The sequence below is a fragment of the Poeciliopsis prolifica genome, unplaced genomic scaffold (genome assembly GCF_027474105.1).
Source record: "Poeciliopsis prolifica strain line A6 unplaced genomic scaffold, Auburn_PproV2 SCAFFOLD056, whole genome shotgun sequence".
Taxonomy (NCBI): domain Eukaryota; kingdom Metazoa; phylum Chordata; class Actinopteri; order Cyprinodontiformes; family Poeciliidae; genus Poeciliopsis; species Poeciliopsis prolifica.
This window is the reverse complement of record NW_026562431.1, coordinates 2,540,050-2,558,148: the sequence shown is the minus strand read 5'-3', so window position 1 is coordinate 2,558,148 and position 18,099 is coordinate 2,540,050. Positions and strand designations below refer to the sequence as shown.

General features: G+C 34.3%; 1 protein-coding gene and 2 long non-coding RNA genes across 3 annotated transcripts; 1 reads left to right on the top strand and 2 right to left on the bottom strand.

Annotated features, from left to right (window-relative positions):
• Positions 1-3,766: 3,766 nt before the first annotated feature.
• On the bottom strand, positions 3,767-5,973 carry LOC129379146 (uncharacterized). The gene is made up of 4 exons (XR_008608150.1): positions 5,896-5,973; positions 5,066-5,092; positions 4,824-4,991; positions 3,767-4,554 (listed from the first exon to the last, which is right to left on the bottom strand). It is a non-coding gene; the product is annotated as an uncharacterized LOC129379146 (long non-coding RNA).
• A 1,464-nt stretch (positions 5,974-7,437) lies between these two features.
• Positions 7,438-9,289, bottom strand: LOC129379147 (uncharacterized). The gene is made up of 4 exons (XR_008608151.1): positions 9,175-9,289; positions 8,617-8,643; positions 8,026-8,207; positions 7,438-7,910 (listed from the first exon to the last, which is right to left on the bottom strand). It is a non-coding gene; the product is annotated as an uncharacterized LOC129379147 (long non-coding RNA).
• A 4,999-nt stretch (positions 9,290-14,288) lies between these two features.
• Positions 14,289-17,653, top strand: LOC129379186 (interferon-induced protein 44-like). The gene is made up of 9 exons (XM_055059836.1): positions 14,289-14,313; positions 14,611-14,622; positions 14,815-14,832; positions 15,039-15,072; positions 15,616-15,814; positions 16,118-16,264; positions 16,389-16,554; positions 16,707-16,807; positions 16,901-17,653. Exons 1-9 carry the CDS (start codon positions 14,289-14,291, stop codon positions 17,060-17,062), a joined length of 864 nt encoding a protein of 287 aa, XP_054915811.1. The 3' UTR covers positions 17,063-17,653.
• Positions 17,654-18,099: the final 446 nt, after the last annotated feature.

Here is an 18,099-nt window from a genome sequence, read left to right as displayed (position 1 = left end):
TGTCGGTTTGCAATGTGTGAAGACAATATGTTCTCACATTGCTTCATCTCTTTTCAAAATAAATGTTTCTCAGCAAAATTCAGCATAGTGTTTTATAAAATCCATTATCAGATCAATTATTTTGATCATGTAAGTTGAACCAAGAATTAAAATTCCATGAACTTAAAATGATTCAACTAATGTAAGTGAAAATGATCCAAAAATGTGTTTGTTCAACTAGGTGATGGTAGTTTTCTTGCATTTATGGTGTGAAATAACGGTTTTAAATTATTAATCAACTTGAATTTTAATCTGACTTGAATTGAAAACATGTTTCCAGCTGAATTTATTTTAATTTTTAAGGCAGCAAGTGAACTTTCATTTTCAAGTTATGCCACTTTAAAATGTTTTACAGTGATGTAAAACACCATATTTCCACACTTATATCTTTGTTATAAGTATTGCTACAATTTATTAGATTAACTTGGTGGAAAAGAAACATTTGTGATTTTTTTCAAAATGCATAACATTTTCTACCATGAGGTTTGGATAATCACTCGGCTCAAATAAATAAATCAAACCGCCTCAGATTAGGTCGAACTGCCTTATGAGAATATGGATATTTTTAATGAATAAGAACCTAAGAAAGAAAATAAATGGCTTCAATAAGTCAAAATTATTTATGTTTATGTCAATATTTGACCTTAATGTTAAGTCTCTGTCTCACCCCAAACTTACACTCCTTTCCGCATTGGAAAGGAGTGTAGATCAATTGATCAATGCAGATCAATTGATCTATTGAGCTCTATTAGCTTACTTATATGCTCATGTGATTTCTTAATACAACAGGCCAGGCGTGATGAGTAAAACTGAACTTCACTGTAAAGAAATTTTGGTTAATTTGCAATTTTACATGTAAGGTACATACTTTTTCCTTATGGGTTCAGGTTAGTTTAGCTTTTTTCCCATTTATAAATAAAACCACCATTTAACATTTGCTTTTTTGCATCAACTAAGAGTGGCTTTATCTGATTTATAATTTAGTTTTGCAGCAAATCAAAAGGAAAGATTTTATCTGATTACTTACATGGGATGTCTTCCATGGCTGCCCCCACATCTGATCCAACACGGGAGGTGATGGGGCAGAAAACAATAAGGTACTCTCCATTCAGGTTTGTGCCCTCCAGCCTGACCTTTCTTCTCACTTGGTCCATCAGCTCTGCATCGGCGCCATAGGTTACCCCTGTGGTGATTGTCTCGACTTTAACTGGTCCTGTTGAGCAAATTGTAAAGCGGAAAAAAAACATGAAGGGAGCAAGGAACATCAGAGCACGATCCCTATTTGCATAACTTGGGATGATGACTTACTTGAAAGATAGGGCATCTTCTGGCTCTTTCAGAAACAAACACAAAGAACAACATAAGAATATCCAAACATTCACCAGTTATTTCTTTAAATAAGTTTTTCAATAAATTAGAAAATTATCAAAAAAATAATACCTTACAAATTCTCTATTTTCATTGGGTCCAGATTCTACTTACCAAACAAGCAGACATTGGTCATAAATCTATTATGCTTACGATTGGCATTGTAGATAGGTCCCAAGTTGAGTTTTTTTGGGTTTTTTTTCAGATTTTTCTTCCATTCAACTTTCCATCGTTGTGCTTGGATAAGCACACATATGAATGCTTATTTCACAATGATAACAGTGACTTAGCCTTCATTTGCAAAGTGTCTACCAATTTCTCAATTCATCAGTCTTCCAAATTATTAGGTCATATTCTTTCTGTGTTCAAGATGCCTTTTATATGAGTTCCATAAAATACTCTAATAGTCGACAAATAGAATATTCTACAAAATACTCTATTGTAGACAATTTGAATGTTGTCTACAATAAACTACAATCATTATTAGAATGATGATTATGATTTGAATAAACAACAATAATCAAAATGAGCAGAAATATATATTTGAAATTTAATGTGTGTGAGATATATCCATAAGTTTCAGTTTTTTAAATGATTTATTTAAAAACATTTTGGCTAAATTTTTTGAAATGATTTAAGAAAAAACTAAATTAGCAATTATTGAGATACCTCTGTGCAAAACGTTGTGTTTACTAAAAAGATCTAGGTAACCGGACATGGATTAACGAACTGTTTGTGGAGCTGCGGTCCAGAAACGGACAACATCCGGCGCACCTTTCATGCAAGAGCTGTGAAAAACAACCGTCTACCTCCCACTTCCCTCTACTCCCTAGAAGAAGGGATGTCAGAAGTTATCAAGATGAAGTTGAAGTCCCCTTTATTAGTTGAAGCTGTTTTTGTTTTATATCACCGAATGTTCACTAACAACAACCAAATAAGTTTGATTCTTACCTTCTCTGTGCTGCTGGTTTCGCTGTACTGCTGCTGGGAGTGACACGCAGTTTGCACCAATGACTTTCACTTTCACTTTCAGATAAGTATGGAAGCCCCGCCTTATAAAAATCTCATCTCATATTGTATCTCATAGTTTTGACTTAGCTGAGACAGTATTTCATAATTATGAGATATAATAATAATAATAATAATAATAATAATAATAATAATAATAATAATAATAATAATAATAATAATAATAAGAAGAAGAAGAATATTAATTAATATAAAATTATTATAATTATAATATACTATATCTTGTATCATACTATAATATAATAATGACTTCATTATAATGAGTTATTATTATGAAAATGCATGTTTTTAATCAGTGCTAGAAATGTGCTTGTAGTCTCAGGATTTATAAGAACCCCAATCAAAAACCTCTTAGGTTTTACTGCTAAACAGGCTAAAAGGTAAATTTGTTAATTTATTAATTCATTTTGAACATGAAAGAAGTGCAAAATCATACACATAAACAAGAAATACAAAAGACACATATTTTTGTTCCACAATAATCTTAACATACAAAATGTTACATGATGTGGTATAAACAATAAACTTATGGATTTTGTTTTTTTGTTCTTGTAATTAGTTGGTAATCCTGAGTGTTTATTATTATTATATTAAATTGTTGTTGTGTCTTTGATTATGTTGTAATGTTTTTCAATTTGTAGATGGTTTAATGATTTGTTGAACTTCAGGGCCACCGTATTATCCTATTTAGTTGCATGTCTTTGAAATTGAGCATAAAATAATTAAGAACTGCACAGCATTCTTTTCTTATGCCGTAAATCTAATCTTATGATTACTTTTTTATTTTTGTATTTTTAATTTTGTGTGAACCCAAAATGCTTGTCTTTCCTTCATTTTGCTACCTTTACCTAAGTTTCTCAATTGAAGCATAATAAAGTTTATTTCTATTCAATTCCAATTTGCCACTTAAATTTTAAGGTCAAAATTGATAGACGTTTAGAACTACTTCTGATTTTATCCACTTTGACAACAGGTTTAGTTCCATCTGAAGAAAACAAACTGTAGAGATGATGATGCTGCCTCCATTTACCTGTGGATATGGTGTTATGTTGGTGATGGGTTAACTTTTCAGACTGTAGCTCAAAGTGGAAGTTTGGTTCCTCAACACAATTTCTCACAAGGTTTTGGGTAAATTTAATCAAGCCTTGGTGTTTTCTCTTATTCGTTCATCATTCATTCATTTTATTAGATCTCTTTTGCATCGACTGAGTACTGCAGCACACAAAAGGGATAAACATAAATGTGTGTTATGTCTGTGACATTATCACACCAAAGCTCATAGTCTGCTATTATTCTTTCAAACTTTATTGATCATTTTCAAAGGAAAGAGTTTCCAAACATCATGTTGCAATAGTTATAGGCAGAGGTTTAATTCAAAGCTACAACATGCATCAAAAGAGTCACAAGAATTCATTTATTCAAAGTGTCTATTTGACCTTCAGTAAATAGAAAGTAAGAGATTTTTATTTCAATGTAATGTCATAATAAATGCCTTTGGAGCCTATGATACAAGTCAGATAAGTATCTGTGACTACAAATATCGGAACTCTGGCTGAGCTGTTCTCTAGTTTCTGCACATAACTGTGTCTGTGTTCATATGGGTAATTTTGTAATGACTGTTTGTGTGTAAGAGACATTAAACAACTTGTATATAAACATACAAGTTGTAGAGTTAATAATGATATTAAGAAAGTCTGTCTTTAATAACTTTTCTTACATAGAAGAGCAAAACTGAAATCAAATGAGAAAGCTGAGTACCAAACCAAATTACAAGGCTCACCCAAAGCCTGTCTGAATGCCAGAACCAGTTCCAGAGCCTCATCCAAAACCTTTCATCAGACAAGACCCAAGAAAAAACACAACACAATAGCCAGTAGCAAAACCCAATCAAAGCCCCACTCTGATCTGAATTCTTTTTGTGTTCTTCTAAAAAATGTCTTATTTCCGACACTGCCTTGTGATTTTGTGCACAGCTCAGTAATCCTGGGACACTTTCGTGGAAGAGAACATGAACATCCAGGACAACGTTTTCAATGTATTCTGACCACTTTATCCCAGCTGTTGAATAGTCAGCATCTCGGGTGTGGTGCATCAAAACCAGGATGATTCTTCGACCATCTGTTGAAAAATAGGATAGAGACGTGAGATGTAGGCAGAACTGGACATCCCAACAGGAGGACAAGGTTAACCTTCTGACCTGAGAAATAATTCCTTATTTAATGTTTCTTGATTCTACTGGCAGAACAGGACAAATATATCACCATTTAGAATTTTGAACAAGTGATGTGCTTACTTGCCACATTTTGAGAACTGATAAACAACAAAAGCATTTCTTTATAGTTTAATCCACAAAGAAACAACCAAATGTTAACATTCTGATTCCTTACATGGGACTTTTTCCAAGGCTGCCTGCACATCTGAGCCAACACGAGATGTGATTGGACAGAAAAGGATGATGTGTTGTGCATCTCGACTTGTATCCTTTTGGATGACTTGGTTCATCAGATCCACATCTGCTCCAAAGGTTTCCCCTGTACTGATTGTCTGAACTTTAGCTGGTGGGGGAAGCAAACAAAAAGGTTATGACACTACAACTCTACACTTCATATCGGCTGACATATTCACTCACCTGCAGGATTCCTCATGTTTTGGTTACCTAACAGCAAGAAACACAAAGTAAGATACAATCTTCCTCATGATTGTGTTGCATACGGACCTGGACTGGGAGGCCGATATGGCCAACAAAATGTGATATTAACCCCAATGTTGCAGCAACTAAGTGGTACAGAGTATTATTGTGACATACTAGTAGCAATGACATGATGAGACAATCTCAGGACAGAGATTAAGAAACATGTTGGTGATGGACAAAGAGAGGTTCACTCACAACAGGAAAAAGAGGAATTAACCTTTGTTCCATCAAAGTGCAGTCTAAGGCTGAACTGCATTTTCCTCCCACATTTTTTTCATGACAAATGTATTTTTATTTCAAGGTCATTCATTCATTTCATTGCAGGATTTCTTCCCCTTTCCTCTGTGGAATACTGCCTACACCTTCCTCTTCATTCAAAAGGGGGGAGGAGACCTTTTGCAATCATAACCCAAATCTCTAATAAATCCTGAACAGAGAAAAGGTTTTTTATGTTTGGTTGTCATTTTAAACCCAACACCATATATCTAAACCTATCAGGAGTATAAATAATTTCGGGCGTAACCGTATACCAGTAGCCATTATATAAGGAATCTTGCACCTTATCTGTTCTTTGTCAGTTCAAACATCATTCAGATTAGTGTGCAAAGCTAACAATTATATATTCACTTAAAAAGAGAACGCTAGATAGTCTTCAATTCATTGATTATATACAATGTTTTACATGTGAGTATAAAAACAAATATTTGATTCCCTTATCAGCCGTCACATGAAGTTTCAAGTAAAGCAAAAAGTTTTTCAAATCTTACCTCTGCTGTGTTTCTGCTGCTGTCGAGTTAAACACTAACTGAGTCTGCTGAAAGAACAAACAGGTCAGAGAGATTTTCTGACTTTTACTTTCTGTTCTGAGAAGTTCTGCAATTTATAAGAAACCCACTAGTTGTTATCAAAAGGATGACTGTTGATAACAGACTGATTGCAGTGCAATTTTGTACAACTAAGAACAGATAGGACAGTATTTTATTGTTGCTGACAACAATCAAAAGCCTTTATCAACATCTATGTTGCAATTTTTATAACTGCTGACCTCTGTTACATCATTGCGTATTAAATGTTTCACTGTAGTGGAGTACAAAGACATGATGGTGTAGAAAAAAGCACATTTGATGTGGAAGGATCCACATTTTAATTTGAGAAACAATACTTTTCTTGTTTTCAACAAAAAAAGTAATTATTGTTTACATTTTATTATCTTTACTGGTATTGAAACTGCAGTATGTGTTACAAATATATGTTATTGCATATTGGCTAAAACTGTTACCATGAAGTCACCATGAAGGAGTGTCTTGGCGCTGTCAACCACACTCGTGTATGCGCTGCTCCAATGTCCTAGTAGTTGAAAAGCAACTTACCATTATTGTAAAATGTTCATCGGCTATTATCAGCTGCCATGCCAGTTAGCCTTAAATCCCATGGCAGGCTTTATTTTCTTCCGGCATTATATTTGTTGGATATCATGCAGACTGTATCTTACTCTGATATCATGATATCAGCTACTTTTATTAAAGCACAGAAGACCAGACTCACTTGTTCACATGAGGATTCATTTTCAGCAGGGGAAAGACAATAATTTCACAGTGAGAACATATTTTATACAAGACAATAACTATATTTCCATGCAACTGTCATGTGAATTTTGAGGAAGCTTTAAAGATTTTGCAAAAGAAAAAGAAAAATGAAAATGTGAATTAGGCATGTTTCTATCTAATGGTATGGAGTGAATCAAACAGCTTAAGCAAAGCATGAGTACATGAGATTCTGACATTATGCCTGACTATAACAAATAAGAAACTGTTGGCTACATCAGCACTTATTCAGAAAAAGTATTTTCATCTGTTTAGTGCATTATCTCTTTTTTTTTAAATAAGTCTGAAATCACCTCAAGTGAGTGTAAAAACACTTGAGGTGAAATTAAGAAAATTGTTTCAAATTTTGCCATTTTCATCAACCTTTTCTAATTTCATCCCATAGTTCTTATGGGGGTCAAGTTCTAATATGATAGACCCTCTTGTTTAGGGTTAAGGATTAGGTTTAGTTGCCAGGTTTAAAGTAAGCTTTATAAACTAGTTTAAAAGTTCAAAATCAGTTTTCAATTTGTGACTGAACTATAAAAAAATACTAAGCATAAAACTAAAAAGTACATATATTATATCCATAATAACAGACTTGTTTCTTGTTATCATGTGTATTCATCACTATTCAACTCAAGTCTTTGTCTCTTTCTTTATTAGTTGCAAAACATTCATTCTACTGTGCAGCTTCATTCCAGCAAAAAATAAAATAAATCAAAGTTCTTTTTGCCCAATATTTTTATTGTTAAAGTTTATAATCTAATGAATTATGATGACTTTATGTATTGGAGCATACAATAATCAGGACATCTTTTCTTTATTTTGAATTTGCTGATCTCTAAACTACGACAACAAAATGACAAGAAGTAAGATTAGCACCACAACCAGAACAAATGGAAGAACAATTTTCCAATAAGGGAAACAGCATTTATCAAGCCTTTCAATGAGACCCGGCTCCATGTGTCTGATCTCCTCGATCTGTTGGTTCTGAAACCGTTGATCTAATTCACAGATCAGTTGATCAACTGCCTCAATATTTTTAGCACACGCCAGCAATCCTGGCACCATCTCATGGAAGAGAACATGAACATCCAGGATGACGTTGGGATATTTGTCAGACCAGTTCACTCCAGCTGTGGAGTAGCCCTCATCTCGCGTGTGGTGCATCAGAACCAGAATGACATTTTGATCTCCTGCTAAAACAAGAATAAAACGAGGTGAAGGGAAGGTTTTGCATTCATAGAGTGTGTGGTTGTTTTATTTCTTGATTAGACGGATGTCTAAACCAGTGGATTATAAAACTGGTACCTGGAACCTTGGTCATGGCCGCTTCCACATCTGACCCAACGCGAGAGGTGATGGGACAGAAAACGATGATGAAGAGACTTTCTATCCAGTGTGTGATGGTCAGCTGTATCCTCCTCTTCATTTTACTCAGCAGTTCTTCATCACACCAAACGTCTCCCCACAAGTGATGGTGTGGACTTTAACTAAACGAAATTACAAAATACAATAGATGAATTTTCAGTAATAAGTAATAAATTATTATTTGTAATAAGTAATTACTAATATGTAATTACTCACTAATAAATAAGTCCTAGTTACTTAATAAGTAACTAAGTACCTACTAAAGTAGTTACTTATTAGTAATAGTAACTACTACTAACATTGAATTATTTTTTAATTAAATGTTCTTAATTAAATTGAGATAAAAACATTCATTTTGCATTTAAAATGAATGTTTTTAATTTTTAAATTAAATCTGGCATATTTACATGATGTATTCGTGTCGATTAATATGCATTGTCCTCTTTATGAAATAAATAAAATTCATAAAAATTAAAATCAGAACTGGAATATGACATCTGTCAGTGTGGTTCCTGCAACAGTGATGCTCACCTCCTGAAGTCTGATACATGTTGACGTCTAATAAGAGAAACAAAGCAGTATGATCAGTTTGGCATTTCTGCAGAGATGAAACATGAGTGTTAACTCTGTAAACTGATAGCATTTAATTGACTCAGAGGCATTCAGATGCTTTTACTTGAACAGTAAACTGAGAGTAGATAATTTGGCAGCAGAGGAAAAATAAAACCACTCTCAGAAAAGTCAGAAGTCTTAAGTTCTTGGATTTCTCCAACATGTCCAGTTTGATTTGTTTTAAACAAAGTTACCAAAAGCGTAAACAGAATCAATCCTAAAGTCAGAATAGATCTGACCTTTGACACTGATTGCAGAGATAGATTACACTTATGAGCTTTGAATCAATGAAACGCAATTTAATGCTCCATTTTCACTCTTACAACACATTAATTTATTCCTTGAATAAACTGAAAGATTTATTTAATATATCATACAATGTAAAGAGTATCAATGTAAAATAAATTGAAAGAAAAAAAACAGAGGAAACAAAATGTTGCAGTCATAGAAAAAACAACAGTGTTTGATGTTTCCTACCTTTGCTGTAAATGTGTGGCTCCAGAAAAACAAACAAGCAAAGATAGTTTCTTAGTGCAGTTTTTGCTGCAGCATAAAGTGACTGCGTTTGACTTGAACCAGGGGCTATTACACAACTCAGGCACTTTCACTTTCATTCTTAGAGAGATAGAAAGCTCATGTCTTATGTACAGACAACTCCCAAGACAATGTGGATCTTTTGGGACAGGAAGAAAAAACTGTAAAACCTGGTGAATGAGAACTAAGGCTGTGCACAATAGGCTCCTTAGCCAATATGTATTCATTAAAATAGAGAAATAAATGATAAACATGCAATTATTTAAAAAAAAAAAAGTAGTTGAAGTAATTACAACATATCATATTGTGTCAAATGATCAAGTTGCTGGGTTAAGATATACAGCTACTTGGACTTAGAAGTTTTTTTTGTTGAGGCAACAAACATACATTTTAAAATAAAGTCCACTATATTTTACAGTGCATATTACAGTGAAACCCAGAAACATTGGGCTTTTACCAAATAGATTTTATGTGGGTCAGGTAGAGCAAGAAGCAAAATGATCTAAACAAGATGCTCTTGTTTCAGCTGCCTTACTGTACAGGGAAGAATCTCTTTCTGTTCTCACCATATCATTATTCTACAGGTGTGCATAAATATGGAAAATGATTGAGTATGGAGAGACGATTCAGTCTCCTGAATCTTTCCCATCTTAACCCTTTTCAATCCAATTCTCTGTTTTGATTTTCTTGAGGCATAATAAAGGGCAGGAAAAAACGTTTTATAAAAAATAATTTTTCTAAACTTTTCTAGGTGATCAATCATAATTTTCTCAGAATACAAAGATGTTATGTCAAAAATACATCAGTACTATTAGCGGTTGTCTGATTGAAACAAACATGAGCTGAAGACAGAGGTGGTGTGGAGGAAAGTTGAAGCTCAGCCAATGAACAGAAGCAGATGAACAGCTAGACTTTGTCAAGAGAACAACGCTTGATGATTGGAGGAGGAGATCATCACCGATTGGTTGGAATCAGTCACAGCTGATTTCTATAACCTCAACTTTTTTTTTTTATTTGTAAACGCATAAAGAATAAGCTCTACAGTATATGAATGTTTCTTTTTATTTTGTGCTTCACAATTAATCATAAAACAATGACTAAACTACAGTACATTTTTTATTCAAATTGATTAATGCACATTACTGAATTTTAAGACACATCTTGTGTTTCTCCATCTGTTTGTTGATCAAAGCTTTAGCTCAATAAAAACCACAAAATAATCACAAGCAGAAATATCACCACTAATGCAAAAGGCATCCAGTTATTTTCTTTACGTGGTTCCAGATATTTTTGCATTCTGTAAACAGCATCCGTGTTCTTGGAAGAGGTGATCAACCCCGGGACGCTTTCATGGAAGAGAGTATGAACTTCCAAGTCGATGTTGGGATATATCTCCGACCACAAAGTCCCAGCAGTCGAGTATTCAGGGTCTCGGGTGTGATGCATCAAAACTAAGACGACCTTTTTATTCACTGTAGGACAAAAAGGAACAGATTTAATGGACCAAAAATCTTTTTACTGAAGAATCCTTGTTGGACTGTGTAAAAGTCTTGGGCCAAACCTAATTGAAGACGTGTGTAATTTCTAATAAAGTATTTCCGTTCATGTTTCCAAACAGGGGAAGTGTTACAGCGCAATCGATTGCCCTGGCATAAGTACTGCAGCGAAGACGTACATTTTTTCTTTTACAAATGTAATATTTCTCTCCATGCAGACGAGGCTTCGGTTCTATAACTAAACTATGATTGAGCTCAAATTTATGAATTACTTTGACAATCTCTCTCTAGTAAAACATGCAGTTCTTACTCTGACTTCTACTAAGTATCAGATTAGCAAAATTAAGATTTCAGTCATTAAATAAATTCTATCATCATGCAATAGTATGTTACCTGCAGCCATTTAATAATTGTGTTTTTTTATTTACAATGTTTTTCCTCATGGTTTCAGGTTAGTTTGTCTTTTTTTCAACTTAAATAATATTTATCATTTGAATGCTGCATTGGCTCAGATTGATACTGTGTGTGATTTCTTTATTTTGGTAGTGAAATTACCAAGAAAATGTTGCCTGATTGCTTACGTGGCATGTTTCGCATTGCGGCCTCCACATCTGAACCAACACGGGAGGTGATGGGACAGAAAACGATGATACATTTTCCATCCCGGTTGGTTCCCTCCAGCTTCACCTTCCATCTCACTTGGTTCATCAGAGCTACATCGGCACCATAGGTCATCCCCGTGGTGACCGTCTGAACTTTGACAGGTGCTGATGAACGAAATACAAAGCAGGAAAACATTAACAGAGAACAACAAATCAGGAAAAGATCCTTATTTACATGAGCTGAGATGATCACTCACTTGAAAGACAGGGCATCTTGTGGTTTCCTTCAAAAAGAGACACAAAGACCAAAATGAACATATCCATCCATCATGGATGTAAGACCTTTTAAACGTACCGTGCAACAATGTGCAACTCCAACTTATAATTTACCTCTTGGTGAAGAGAAATCGAGTTTAAAAAACAAAAGTTTTAACACAGTCGAAAGAGTTTAATTTTATTGAGATTATTTTAGTACAATAAACACTTTTGTTTTCAATAATCTGAGTTGCAATAACTTTCTTGATGTTTTGCAGGTGCACACTATGCACGAGGTCATGTATTTCAAGTGGACTATTTGGATCACTATTTCTTACAGATAATCAAATCCCCACTCAGCTCCTTCAGACTAGGCAGCAGCAATTAGCGAACACCTGGTGGAACCGCGCATCAGCTGAGCTCATTATAAGAGCTACTTCTGGTAAAACGTTAAAGAGTTAATAAAGGAGCCATGTTGTGATGACTTTCTGAAGGCGGAGTTTCAGAAAGAGCAGGAATCTCTTAAAGTGACCACGACCCAATTTCAAGGCCTTCAATTACAAAGTAAATATTATTTGAAGTCATTTTTGATATATGCAGCATTTTTTGACAGCTGTAGTAAACAGAGCTACTTAATTGTGCTACAAAATACCACTATTTAGAAAACATGTTACAGACCCTTTAAGCAAGATGGAAGGATCCTTCGTTTCGCTGAGGCTGCACCTTACTTAAAAAAACCTTTTTGTTTTTTAAACCTTCCACTCAAAATGTCATTAATAGACTTTGACTCAAAATTCTCTAAACAACCAGATTATTTAACAATAACATTTCCTGAAACAGTCACTTTGTTCTGAACAATTCAGTAAATAAAATGGTTAAAAAGCTCAATTGTTACCTTTACGTCTTATTGCTGCTGCTGCTGCTGAGACAATGAGAGAAGCTACTGGATGTTTTGCAGAAAATGTTTTCACTTTCACTTGTACTTGACAATGAGCCCAATATCTTTTATCAGGGTGTTTCCTGCACAACAGGAAAGTATTTTAAGTGTCTGCAATGGACACAATGGTTCTGCTGGTAGGAATACAAAAGGAACAATAACAAAGTAAAAGTATTGATCAAGATAAATGAATCATTGCTATTAAGTGGATTGTCTCAAATCGTTGGCTTTGCTCTTTATGGAGAAGAATCTTATCAGAATCATCCAGACTTCAACAATGGAGTCAGTGAGAAATCTTTGTACAAAATGTAGAACACTACATGACATCACAATGTTGCTTTGGTTATTTTCAATCATTTAAATACACTGCTGTGAAATCTTAGCTTATGTCTTGATAGATGTCTGTTTTGGAGTTTTTAGTGCCACCTGGAGAACACTCCACTAGTTCTGTCTGTTGTTTACAGGTTCTGGTCAGCAGATTTTGTGACAGAAGGTTTGTGTTTGTTTTCTAACAGGGAGAAAAGAGACTTGACTGAACTGTAGCTGTAAAGATATGGAGTGTTATGTACAGAGGATTATGTGGATCTCGGCACAGGTGACCTTGCCATTTGCCTGTTGTAAAAAAAAAAAAAAAGAATGGCTTTGATCCTCATAAGGAAGTACAACTAAGATAATCTGGAGCATCAATGACCTCTTCTCCACTGTTTTATAACACACTTTTGCTTTGAGAAAACCTCAAAGCAAAAGAGGTGCTTATATATTTGAAATACTTTGTAAATATAAAAAAACTTTTTTAAAGGTATTTCAAAGTATTTAAAAATATATATATTTAAAACATTTTAAAGTATTTTTTTTGCTTTATGTATACTAACATTTTTTTTTCTTCTTTTCTGATACAACTAAAATACAACTAAAATGTGTTTGATATCAGTCATAGCATATGAAAGATTCTAATTTTGCATGTTTTTGAACTTCCATCTTTGTCTTTATTTCTAAAAACAGCCCAACTGCTTTAAAATCTCACACAGCAGATTTTTTTGGTGTCTGGAAAATTATCATTTCATAAACCTTCATAATGAAACGACACAAATCAGCAGGCACTGCTACTCACCCAGCAACCCCAGTAAAGCCCAGCTTTTGCATCTGCATCAACATTTGCAGAACATTTTTCACAGAAAATCTTTGAGTTATAATCTGCAGGGGAACTTTTTTTTCAGGTGATTTTTTTTTGCATGTTAAATTTTGAAGATGAATTATGCAGATGAATATTTACTGTTTTTAAAGTAAAAAAAAAAAAAAAGAAAGATTGTCACAGAATAAAATTCAGTGTCTAATGTGAGACAGTACACGTCTTTCCTAAAAACTCAATGAGACAAAAAGTTTAACAAGCTTCGATTTTAGAACATTTGAAACCTTTTTGAATAAATGAGTGAGACCTTCTTAGAAATCACGTGGTCTAGAAAAGTGAAAGTGAAATGAGAAAAACACTATAAAAACCTTGAACTCTTGCTTTAATCAGACCTGTAACAGTTCTCTCTCTACTGCAGCTTATCTTCTCCTCAGGTTAATTTTTTTTACCTCCCTTTATTACCAGTAGAAAAGCAGCTGCAGCAAACGATCGATAAACAAATGTAGCTACATAAAGAGCGCAAAATAGCCATTTGAAACCAATGATTATTTTTAGTAGGTTTAATGTATTTAGTTTTATAAGGTAAAGTTCTCCCTCTCCCTCTCTCTGTATTTTGCAGAGTATTTCCTGTCACTGTCATGGGGGGTGAATCTTCTAAACCAGGTAAGTTTCATTCCTGATTGTCTTGGTTGAAAGAGATGCATTGATTATTTCACTAATTAATTTGAGTTGGTGCATATATTGCAGATTTTAGCTAATTTTATTTTTCCCTTCATATAAAATTGATCTCGAATGTATTTTTTAAAGCAGAAAGTGAAATAAAGTTACATGTTAATCATTGAGTATAAACTCTAGAACATGTTGACAGGGAATGTCTGAAAAGCTTCGCAATAGAAACTGTGTTGGATTTATAATTATTAAAATTTTGACTCATAATATTTCCTGTATTGTTTTGTTTAGCTCCTCCCCCATGTAAGTACTATTTGTTTTCCATTTTTCATTTTAATGTTTTTCTTTACTCACTTGAGAGTAAAAATGAATCTATTCAATGTGTTACATATTTAAGAAGACCAATTATGTTTATTATCCTCTAACTTTTATATAACATTAATTATAGTTCTAGTAATTTATTGACCTAAGTAATGCGTCTCTGTGCCTGTTCAGCTCCACCACCTTCTCCACGTGAGTAAAACTTATCATTCATGCTGACAAAGCAGAAAGTGCTTTTCTTGTCTCAATAAGAAATTGAATTGTTGTATCTACTGATCTCTTGAGTCATTCTCATACACATACTAATGTATTTAACATTATTTACAAAAGCTAATTCTTCCATCTACTTCAACATATTGTTCTGGTTTGAAGACTTTGCCGTGAATTGTTCTTCACAGTTTTAAGAAATCCATGGAGAGAAATAACTTGGGGGTGAGTCAATGTACCTTAGTAAAGTCTGAATGGTTAAAGTGATTGATTTATTTTTCTTTCTTTTTTTTTTTTGGTTCTGGATTATCAGCCTTCACAAACTGTCCTCTGGATTAACAGTGTCCCTTAGACTTGGTTACGTCATCAAAGCTCCCAAAAATCACTAAATGTCACATTTCAGGGTTTAGTCGATTAGTCAATCGGTTCATCCCGATAGGCTAATCGGGATGACCAGGACTTTAATTGATACTTAAATCACATACTAAAGACTTAATTTTCTTGGTGGTAACCCCATTGGTTAAGGTTTAAGGCACTGAAAACTGAATCTTGTAAGCTAACAGAGCCTATGCAGCAATTTTCACATCTTACTGATCACACAAAGTGAATTGCAGATCATTCACTGTTTGAAGTTCACATATATATACTGTACATCAATCTCAGTACCAGGAGGTCAGTTGGGGTTCAGGATCTGAGCCTAATCATCTCTGTTTATCATGACTAAAACTATTTTCTTAATTAATAATCTGAGTTTTTCCATCCTAACAGTGGTACCAGGCAAGCTCTTAAATCCATGCAGGAGTTTCAACCTCAAAATGAAGAGGCAACAATCAGGGTCCTGCTCTACGGCCCAGTCGGTGCGGGGAAGTCCAGCTTGATCAACTCTGTCAACAACGTCCTGCAGAGCAGAATGACCAATGATGCTCTGGCCAGTGGCACAATCTCCAGTCACAGTTTCACTAAGATTGTGAATATCATTTCTTCTTTGACATAAAAGTCCTACTGATAATTTGAGGCTTTTCGATTTATGAATTCAGTCTCCTTCATTGGTCCTTTACAATCGCATGAATTCTCCCAGAGACATGGCAGAATATAAATAACATTATCTGACACTCAGTGTTTACACAAAGATTATAGCAGCACTTTGTACAGATGTTTACTTAGCAAAAGTCATTTATGTTGGAAATTATAAAATTAATTTTGCTCCAATTTAAAATGTATTTTCAGCAGCTATATGACTGATGTTCATATAAAATACTTTTTCTCTCAGTACAAAACTTATAAAATCAAGAAAGAAGGCAGGGGAAACTTTTATCCATTTGTGTTCAATGACATCATGGGTCTGGAGGAAGGAAGTGGAGTCAGAACAGACGACATCAAAATGGCTTTGAAGGGACATGTGAAGGATGGATACAAGGTACAAATATATAATTTTCTACTCTTAAAAATTCCATCTTCTAAAGCTGTTATAATTAGTTTTAAGAGAAAAATATATTTCCTTACCAAATGTCCTCAATATGTATCATATTTTTTTTCCACAGTTCAATCCTTCATCCTCCATTTCTGCTGGTGATTCTGGCTACAATTCTTCCCCGTCCGTCAGTGACAGAGTCCATGTTCTGGTTTGCATTTTCAATGTTAATACACAAATCAAGCCGTCTGTTTTACAGAAAATGAGGGAAATCAGAGAAGCGGCCAGTGATCTGGGTAAGAAACAACAAATAGAGTAATATACAGTTGAGAAACCTTTTGTGTGTGTGTGTGTGTGTGTGTGTGTGTGTCTGATTTAGCTATTTAAATATATGACTTTCTCCTAAAATGTAAAGTTACACATGCAAATAAACTCTCTGTATCCACAGATATTCCTCAGCTGGCGATTCTCACTCACATTGATGCAGCCTGTGGGGAAACACAAAGTGATCTGAGAAACGTTTACAGGAGCAAATATTTAAAGAAAAAGGTCAGACATAGAAAGATTTATTCAAAATAAGAGAAAAAGACCTGACAATATTGACCACAAAGTAAAAGTATTATTACTATGTTTAATATACAGATTGGTGACTTCAGCTCCAGTCTGGGGATCCCAATGAACTGCATCCTCCCAATGAAGAACTACAGTGATGAGACTGAGCTGGATTCAGACGTCGACGCTCTGATCCTGAACGCCCTGAAACTGATTGTTAACTTTGGAGATGACTACGCTGACAAGCTGTGAAGCCACAGAGCTGTGTGTGTGGTTAATATGAATGTAAATTACAGCAGTAATTTTTTGTTGTTTGTATCATTAGACGGTTATTGAGGACGGTATCTATGGAGGCCATTAGCTCTTGATGTAGTGTCCGGGATTTGATTTCTGATCTTGGGATATTTTCCACATCCTTCCTGTTTTTCTCTCGTCTCTGATCTGCACTGTAAAATGCAATCAGTTGGCTTTACTTTAAAGAGTTGTGCAAACTTGCATCAAAAAAGAGAAACCAGTTTTTACAACTTAAAAATATCACTATGTGTAAGTTTACACAAATCAACTAACTTGATGATTATGAGTCACATTAACATGTTTAATTTTAGTGAGTGTAACTTAAATCAATTTCATAAATTGAGTATGTAACTTAAATAACACCCAAAGCTTGTTTTTTTTTTTGTTGTTTTTTTAAAACGAGAAACTACTCATGTAAAAAGAAAATGTATTGATTGAAACAGTTCATGGCTCCTGGCTTTTTATTGATTAGTCTTCATAACATAAAAATCAGTGATAGTTTTGTGACTGAAGAGGACAGCACAAGCAGCAACGCTATGTAATTAAATAAAGATAACCGAATCAGCTATGTAACTAGGGAATGCCCCAAGAAAATAAAAGGAGAGTGTGAAGCGGAGCTTGCTTCAGAACGGGTCGGATATTGTAACTCAGTTGTTCCTGTCCTTTCTCCTTGTGCAAGAAAATGTAAAACTCATTTGTCTCTCTTCTCCTCCTGTTAGAGAATGCTTAGGTAGATGAACCTGACATATAGGCCACACAGCTTTGATTTGTCTCTTTTTTGCATGACTTTAATTTAACTGGTAGTGAGTCCATTACGTTTCTATTTGTAAAACATATTAGACATAATATTCCATTCATGCATTCAACTCATTATGCATATACTTGAAAGATGAGTTGGTCAGAAAAAGCCCTGCAGTTGGTGACTGATAGGTATTTTCTCAACCTACATAAAACGAGAACCACAGACAACGTTAATTTTAATCAATTCTTCTGCA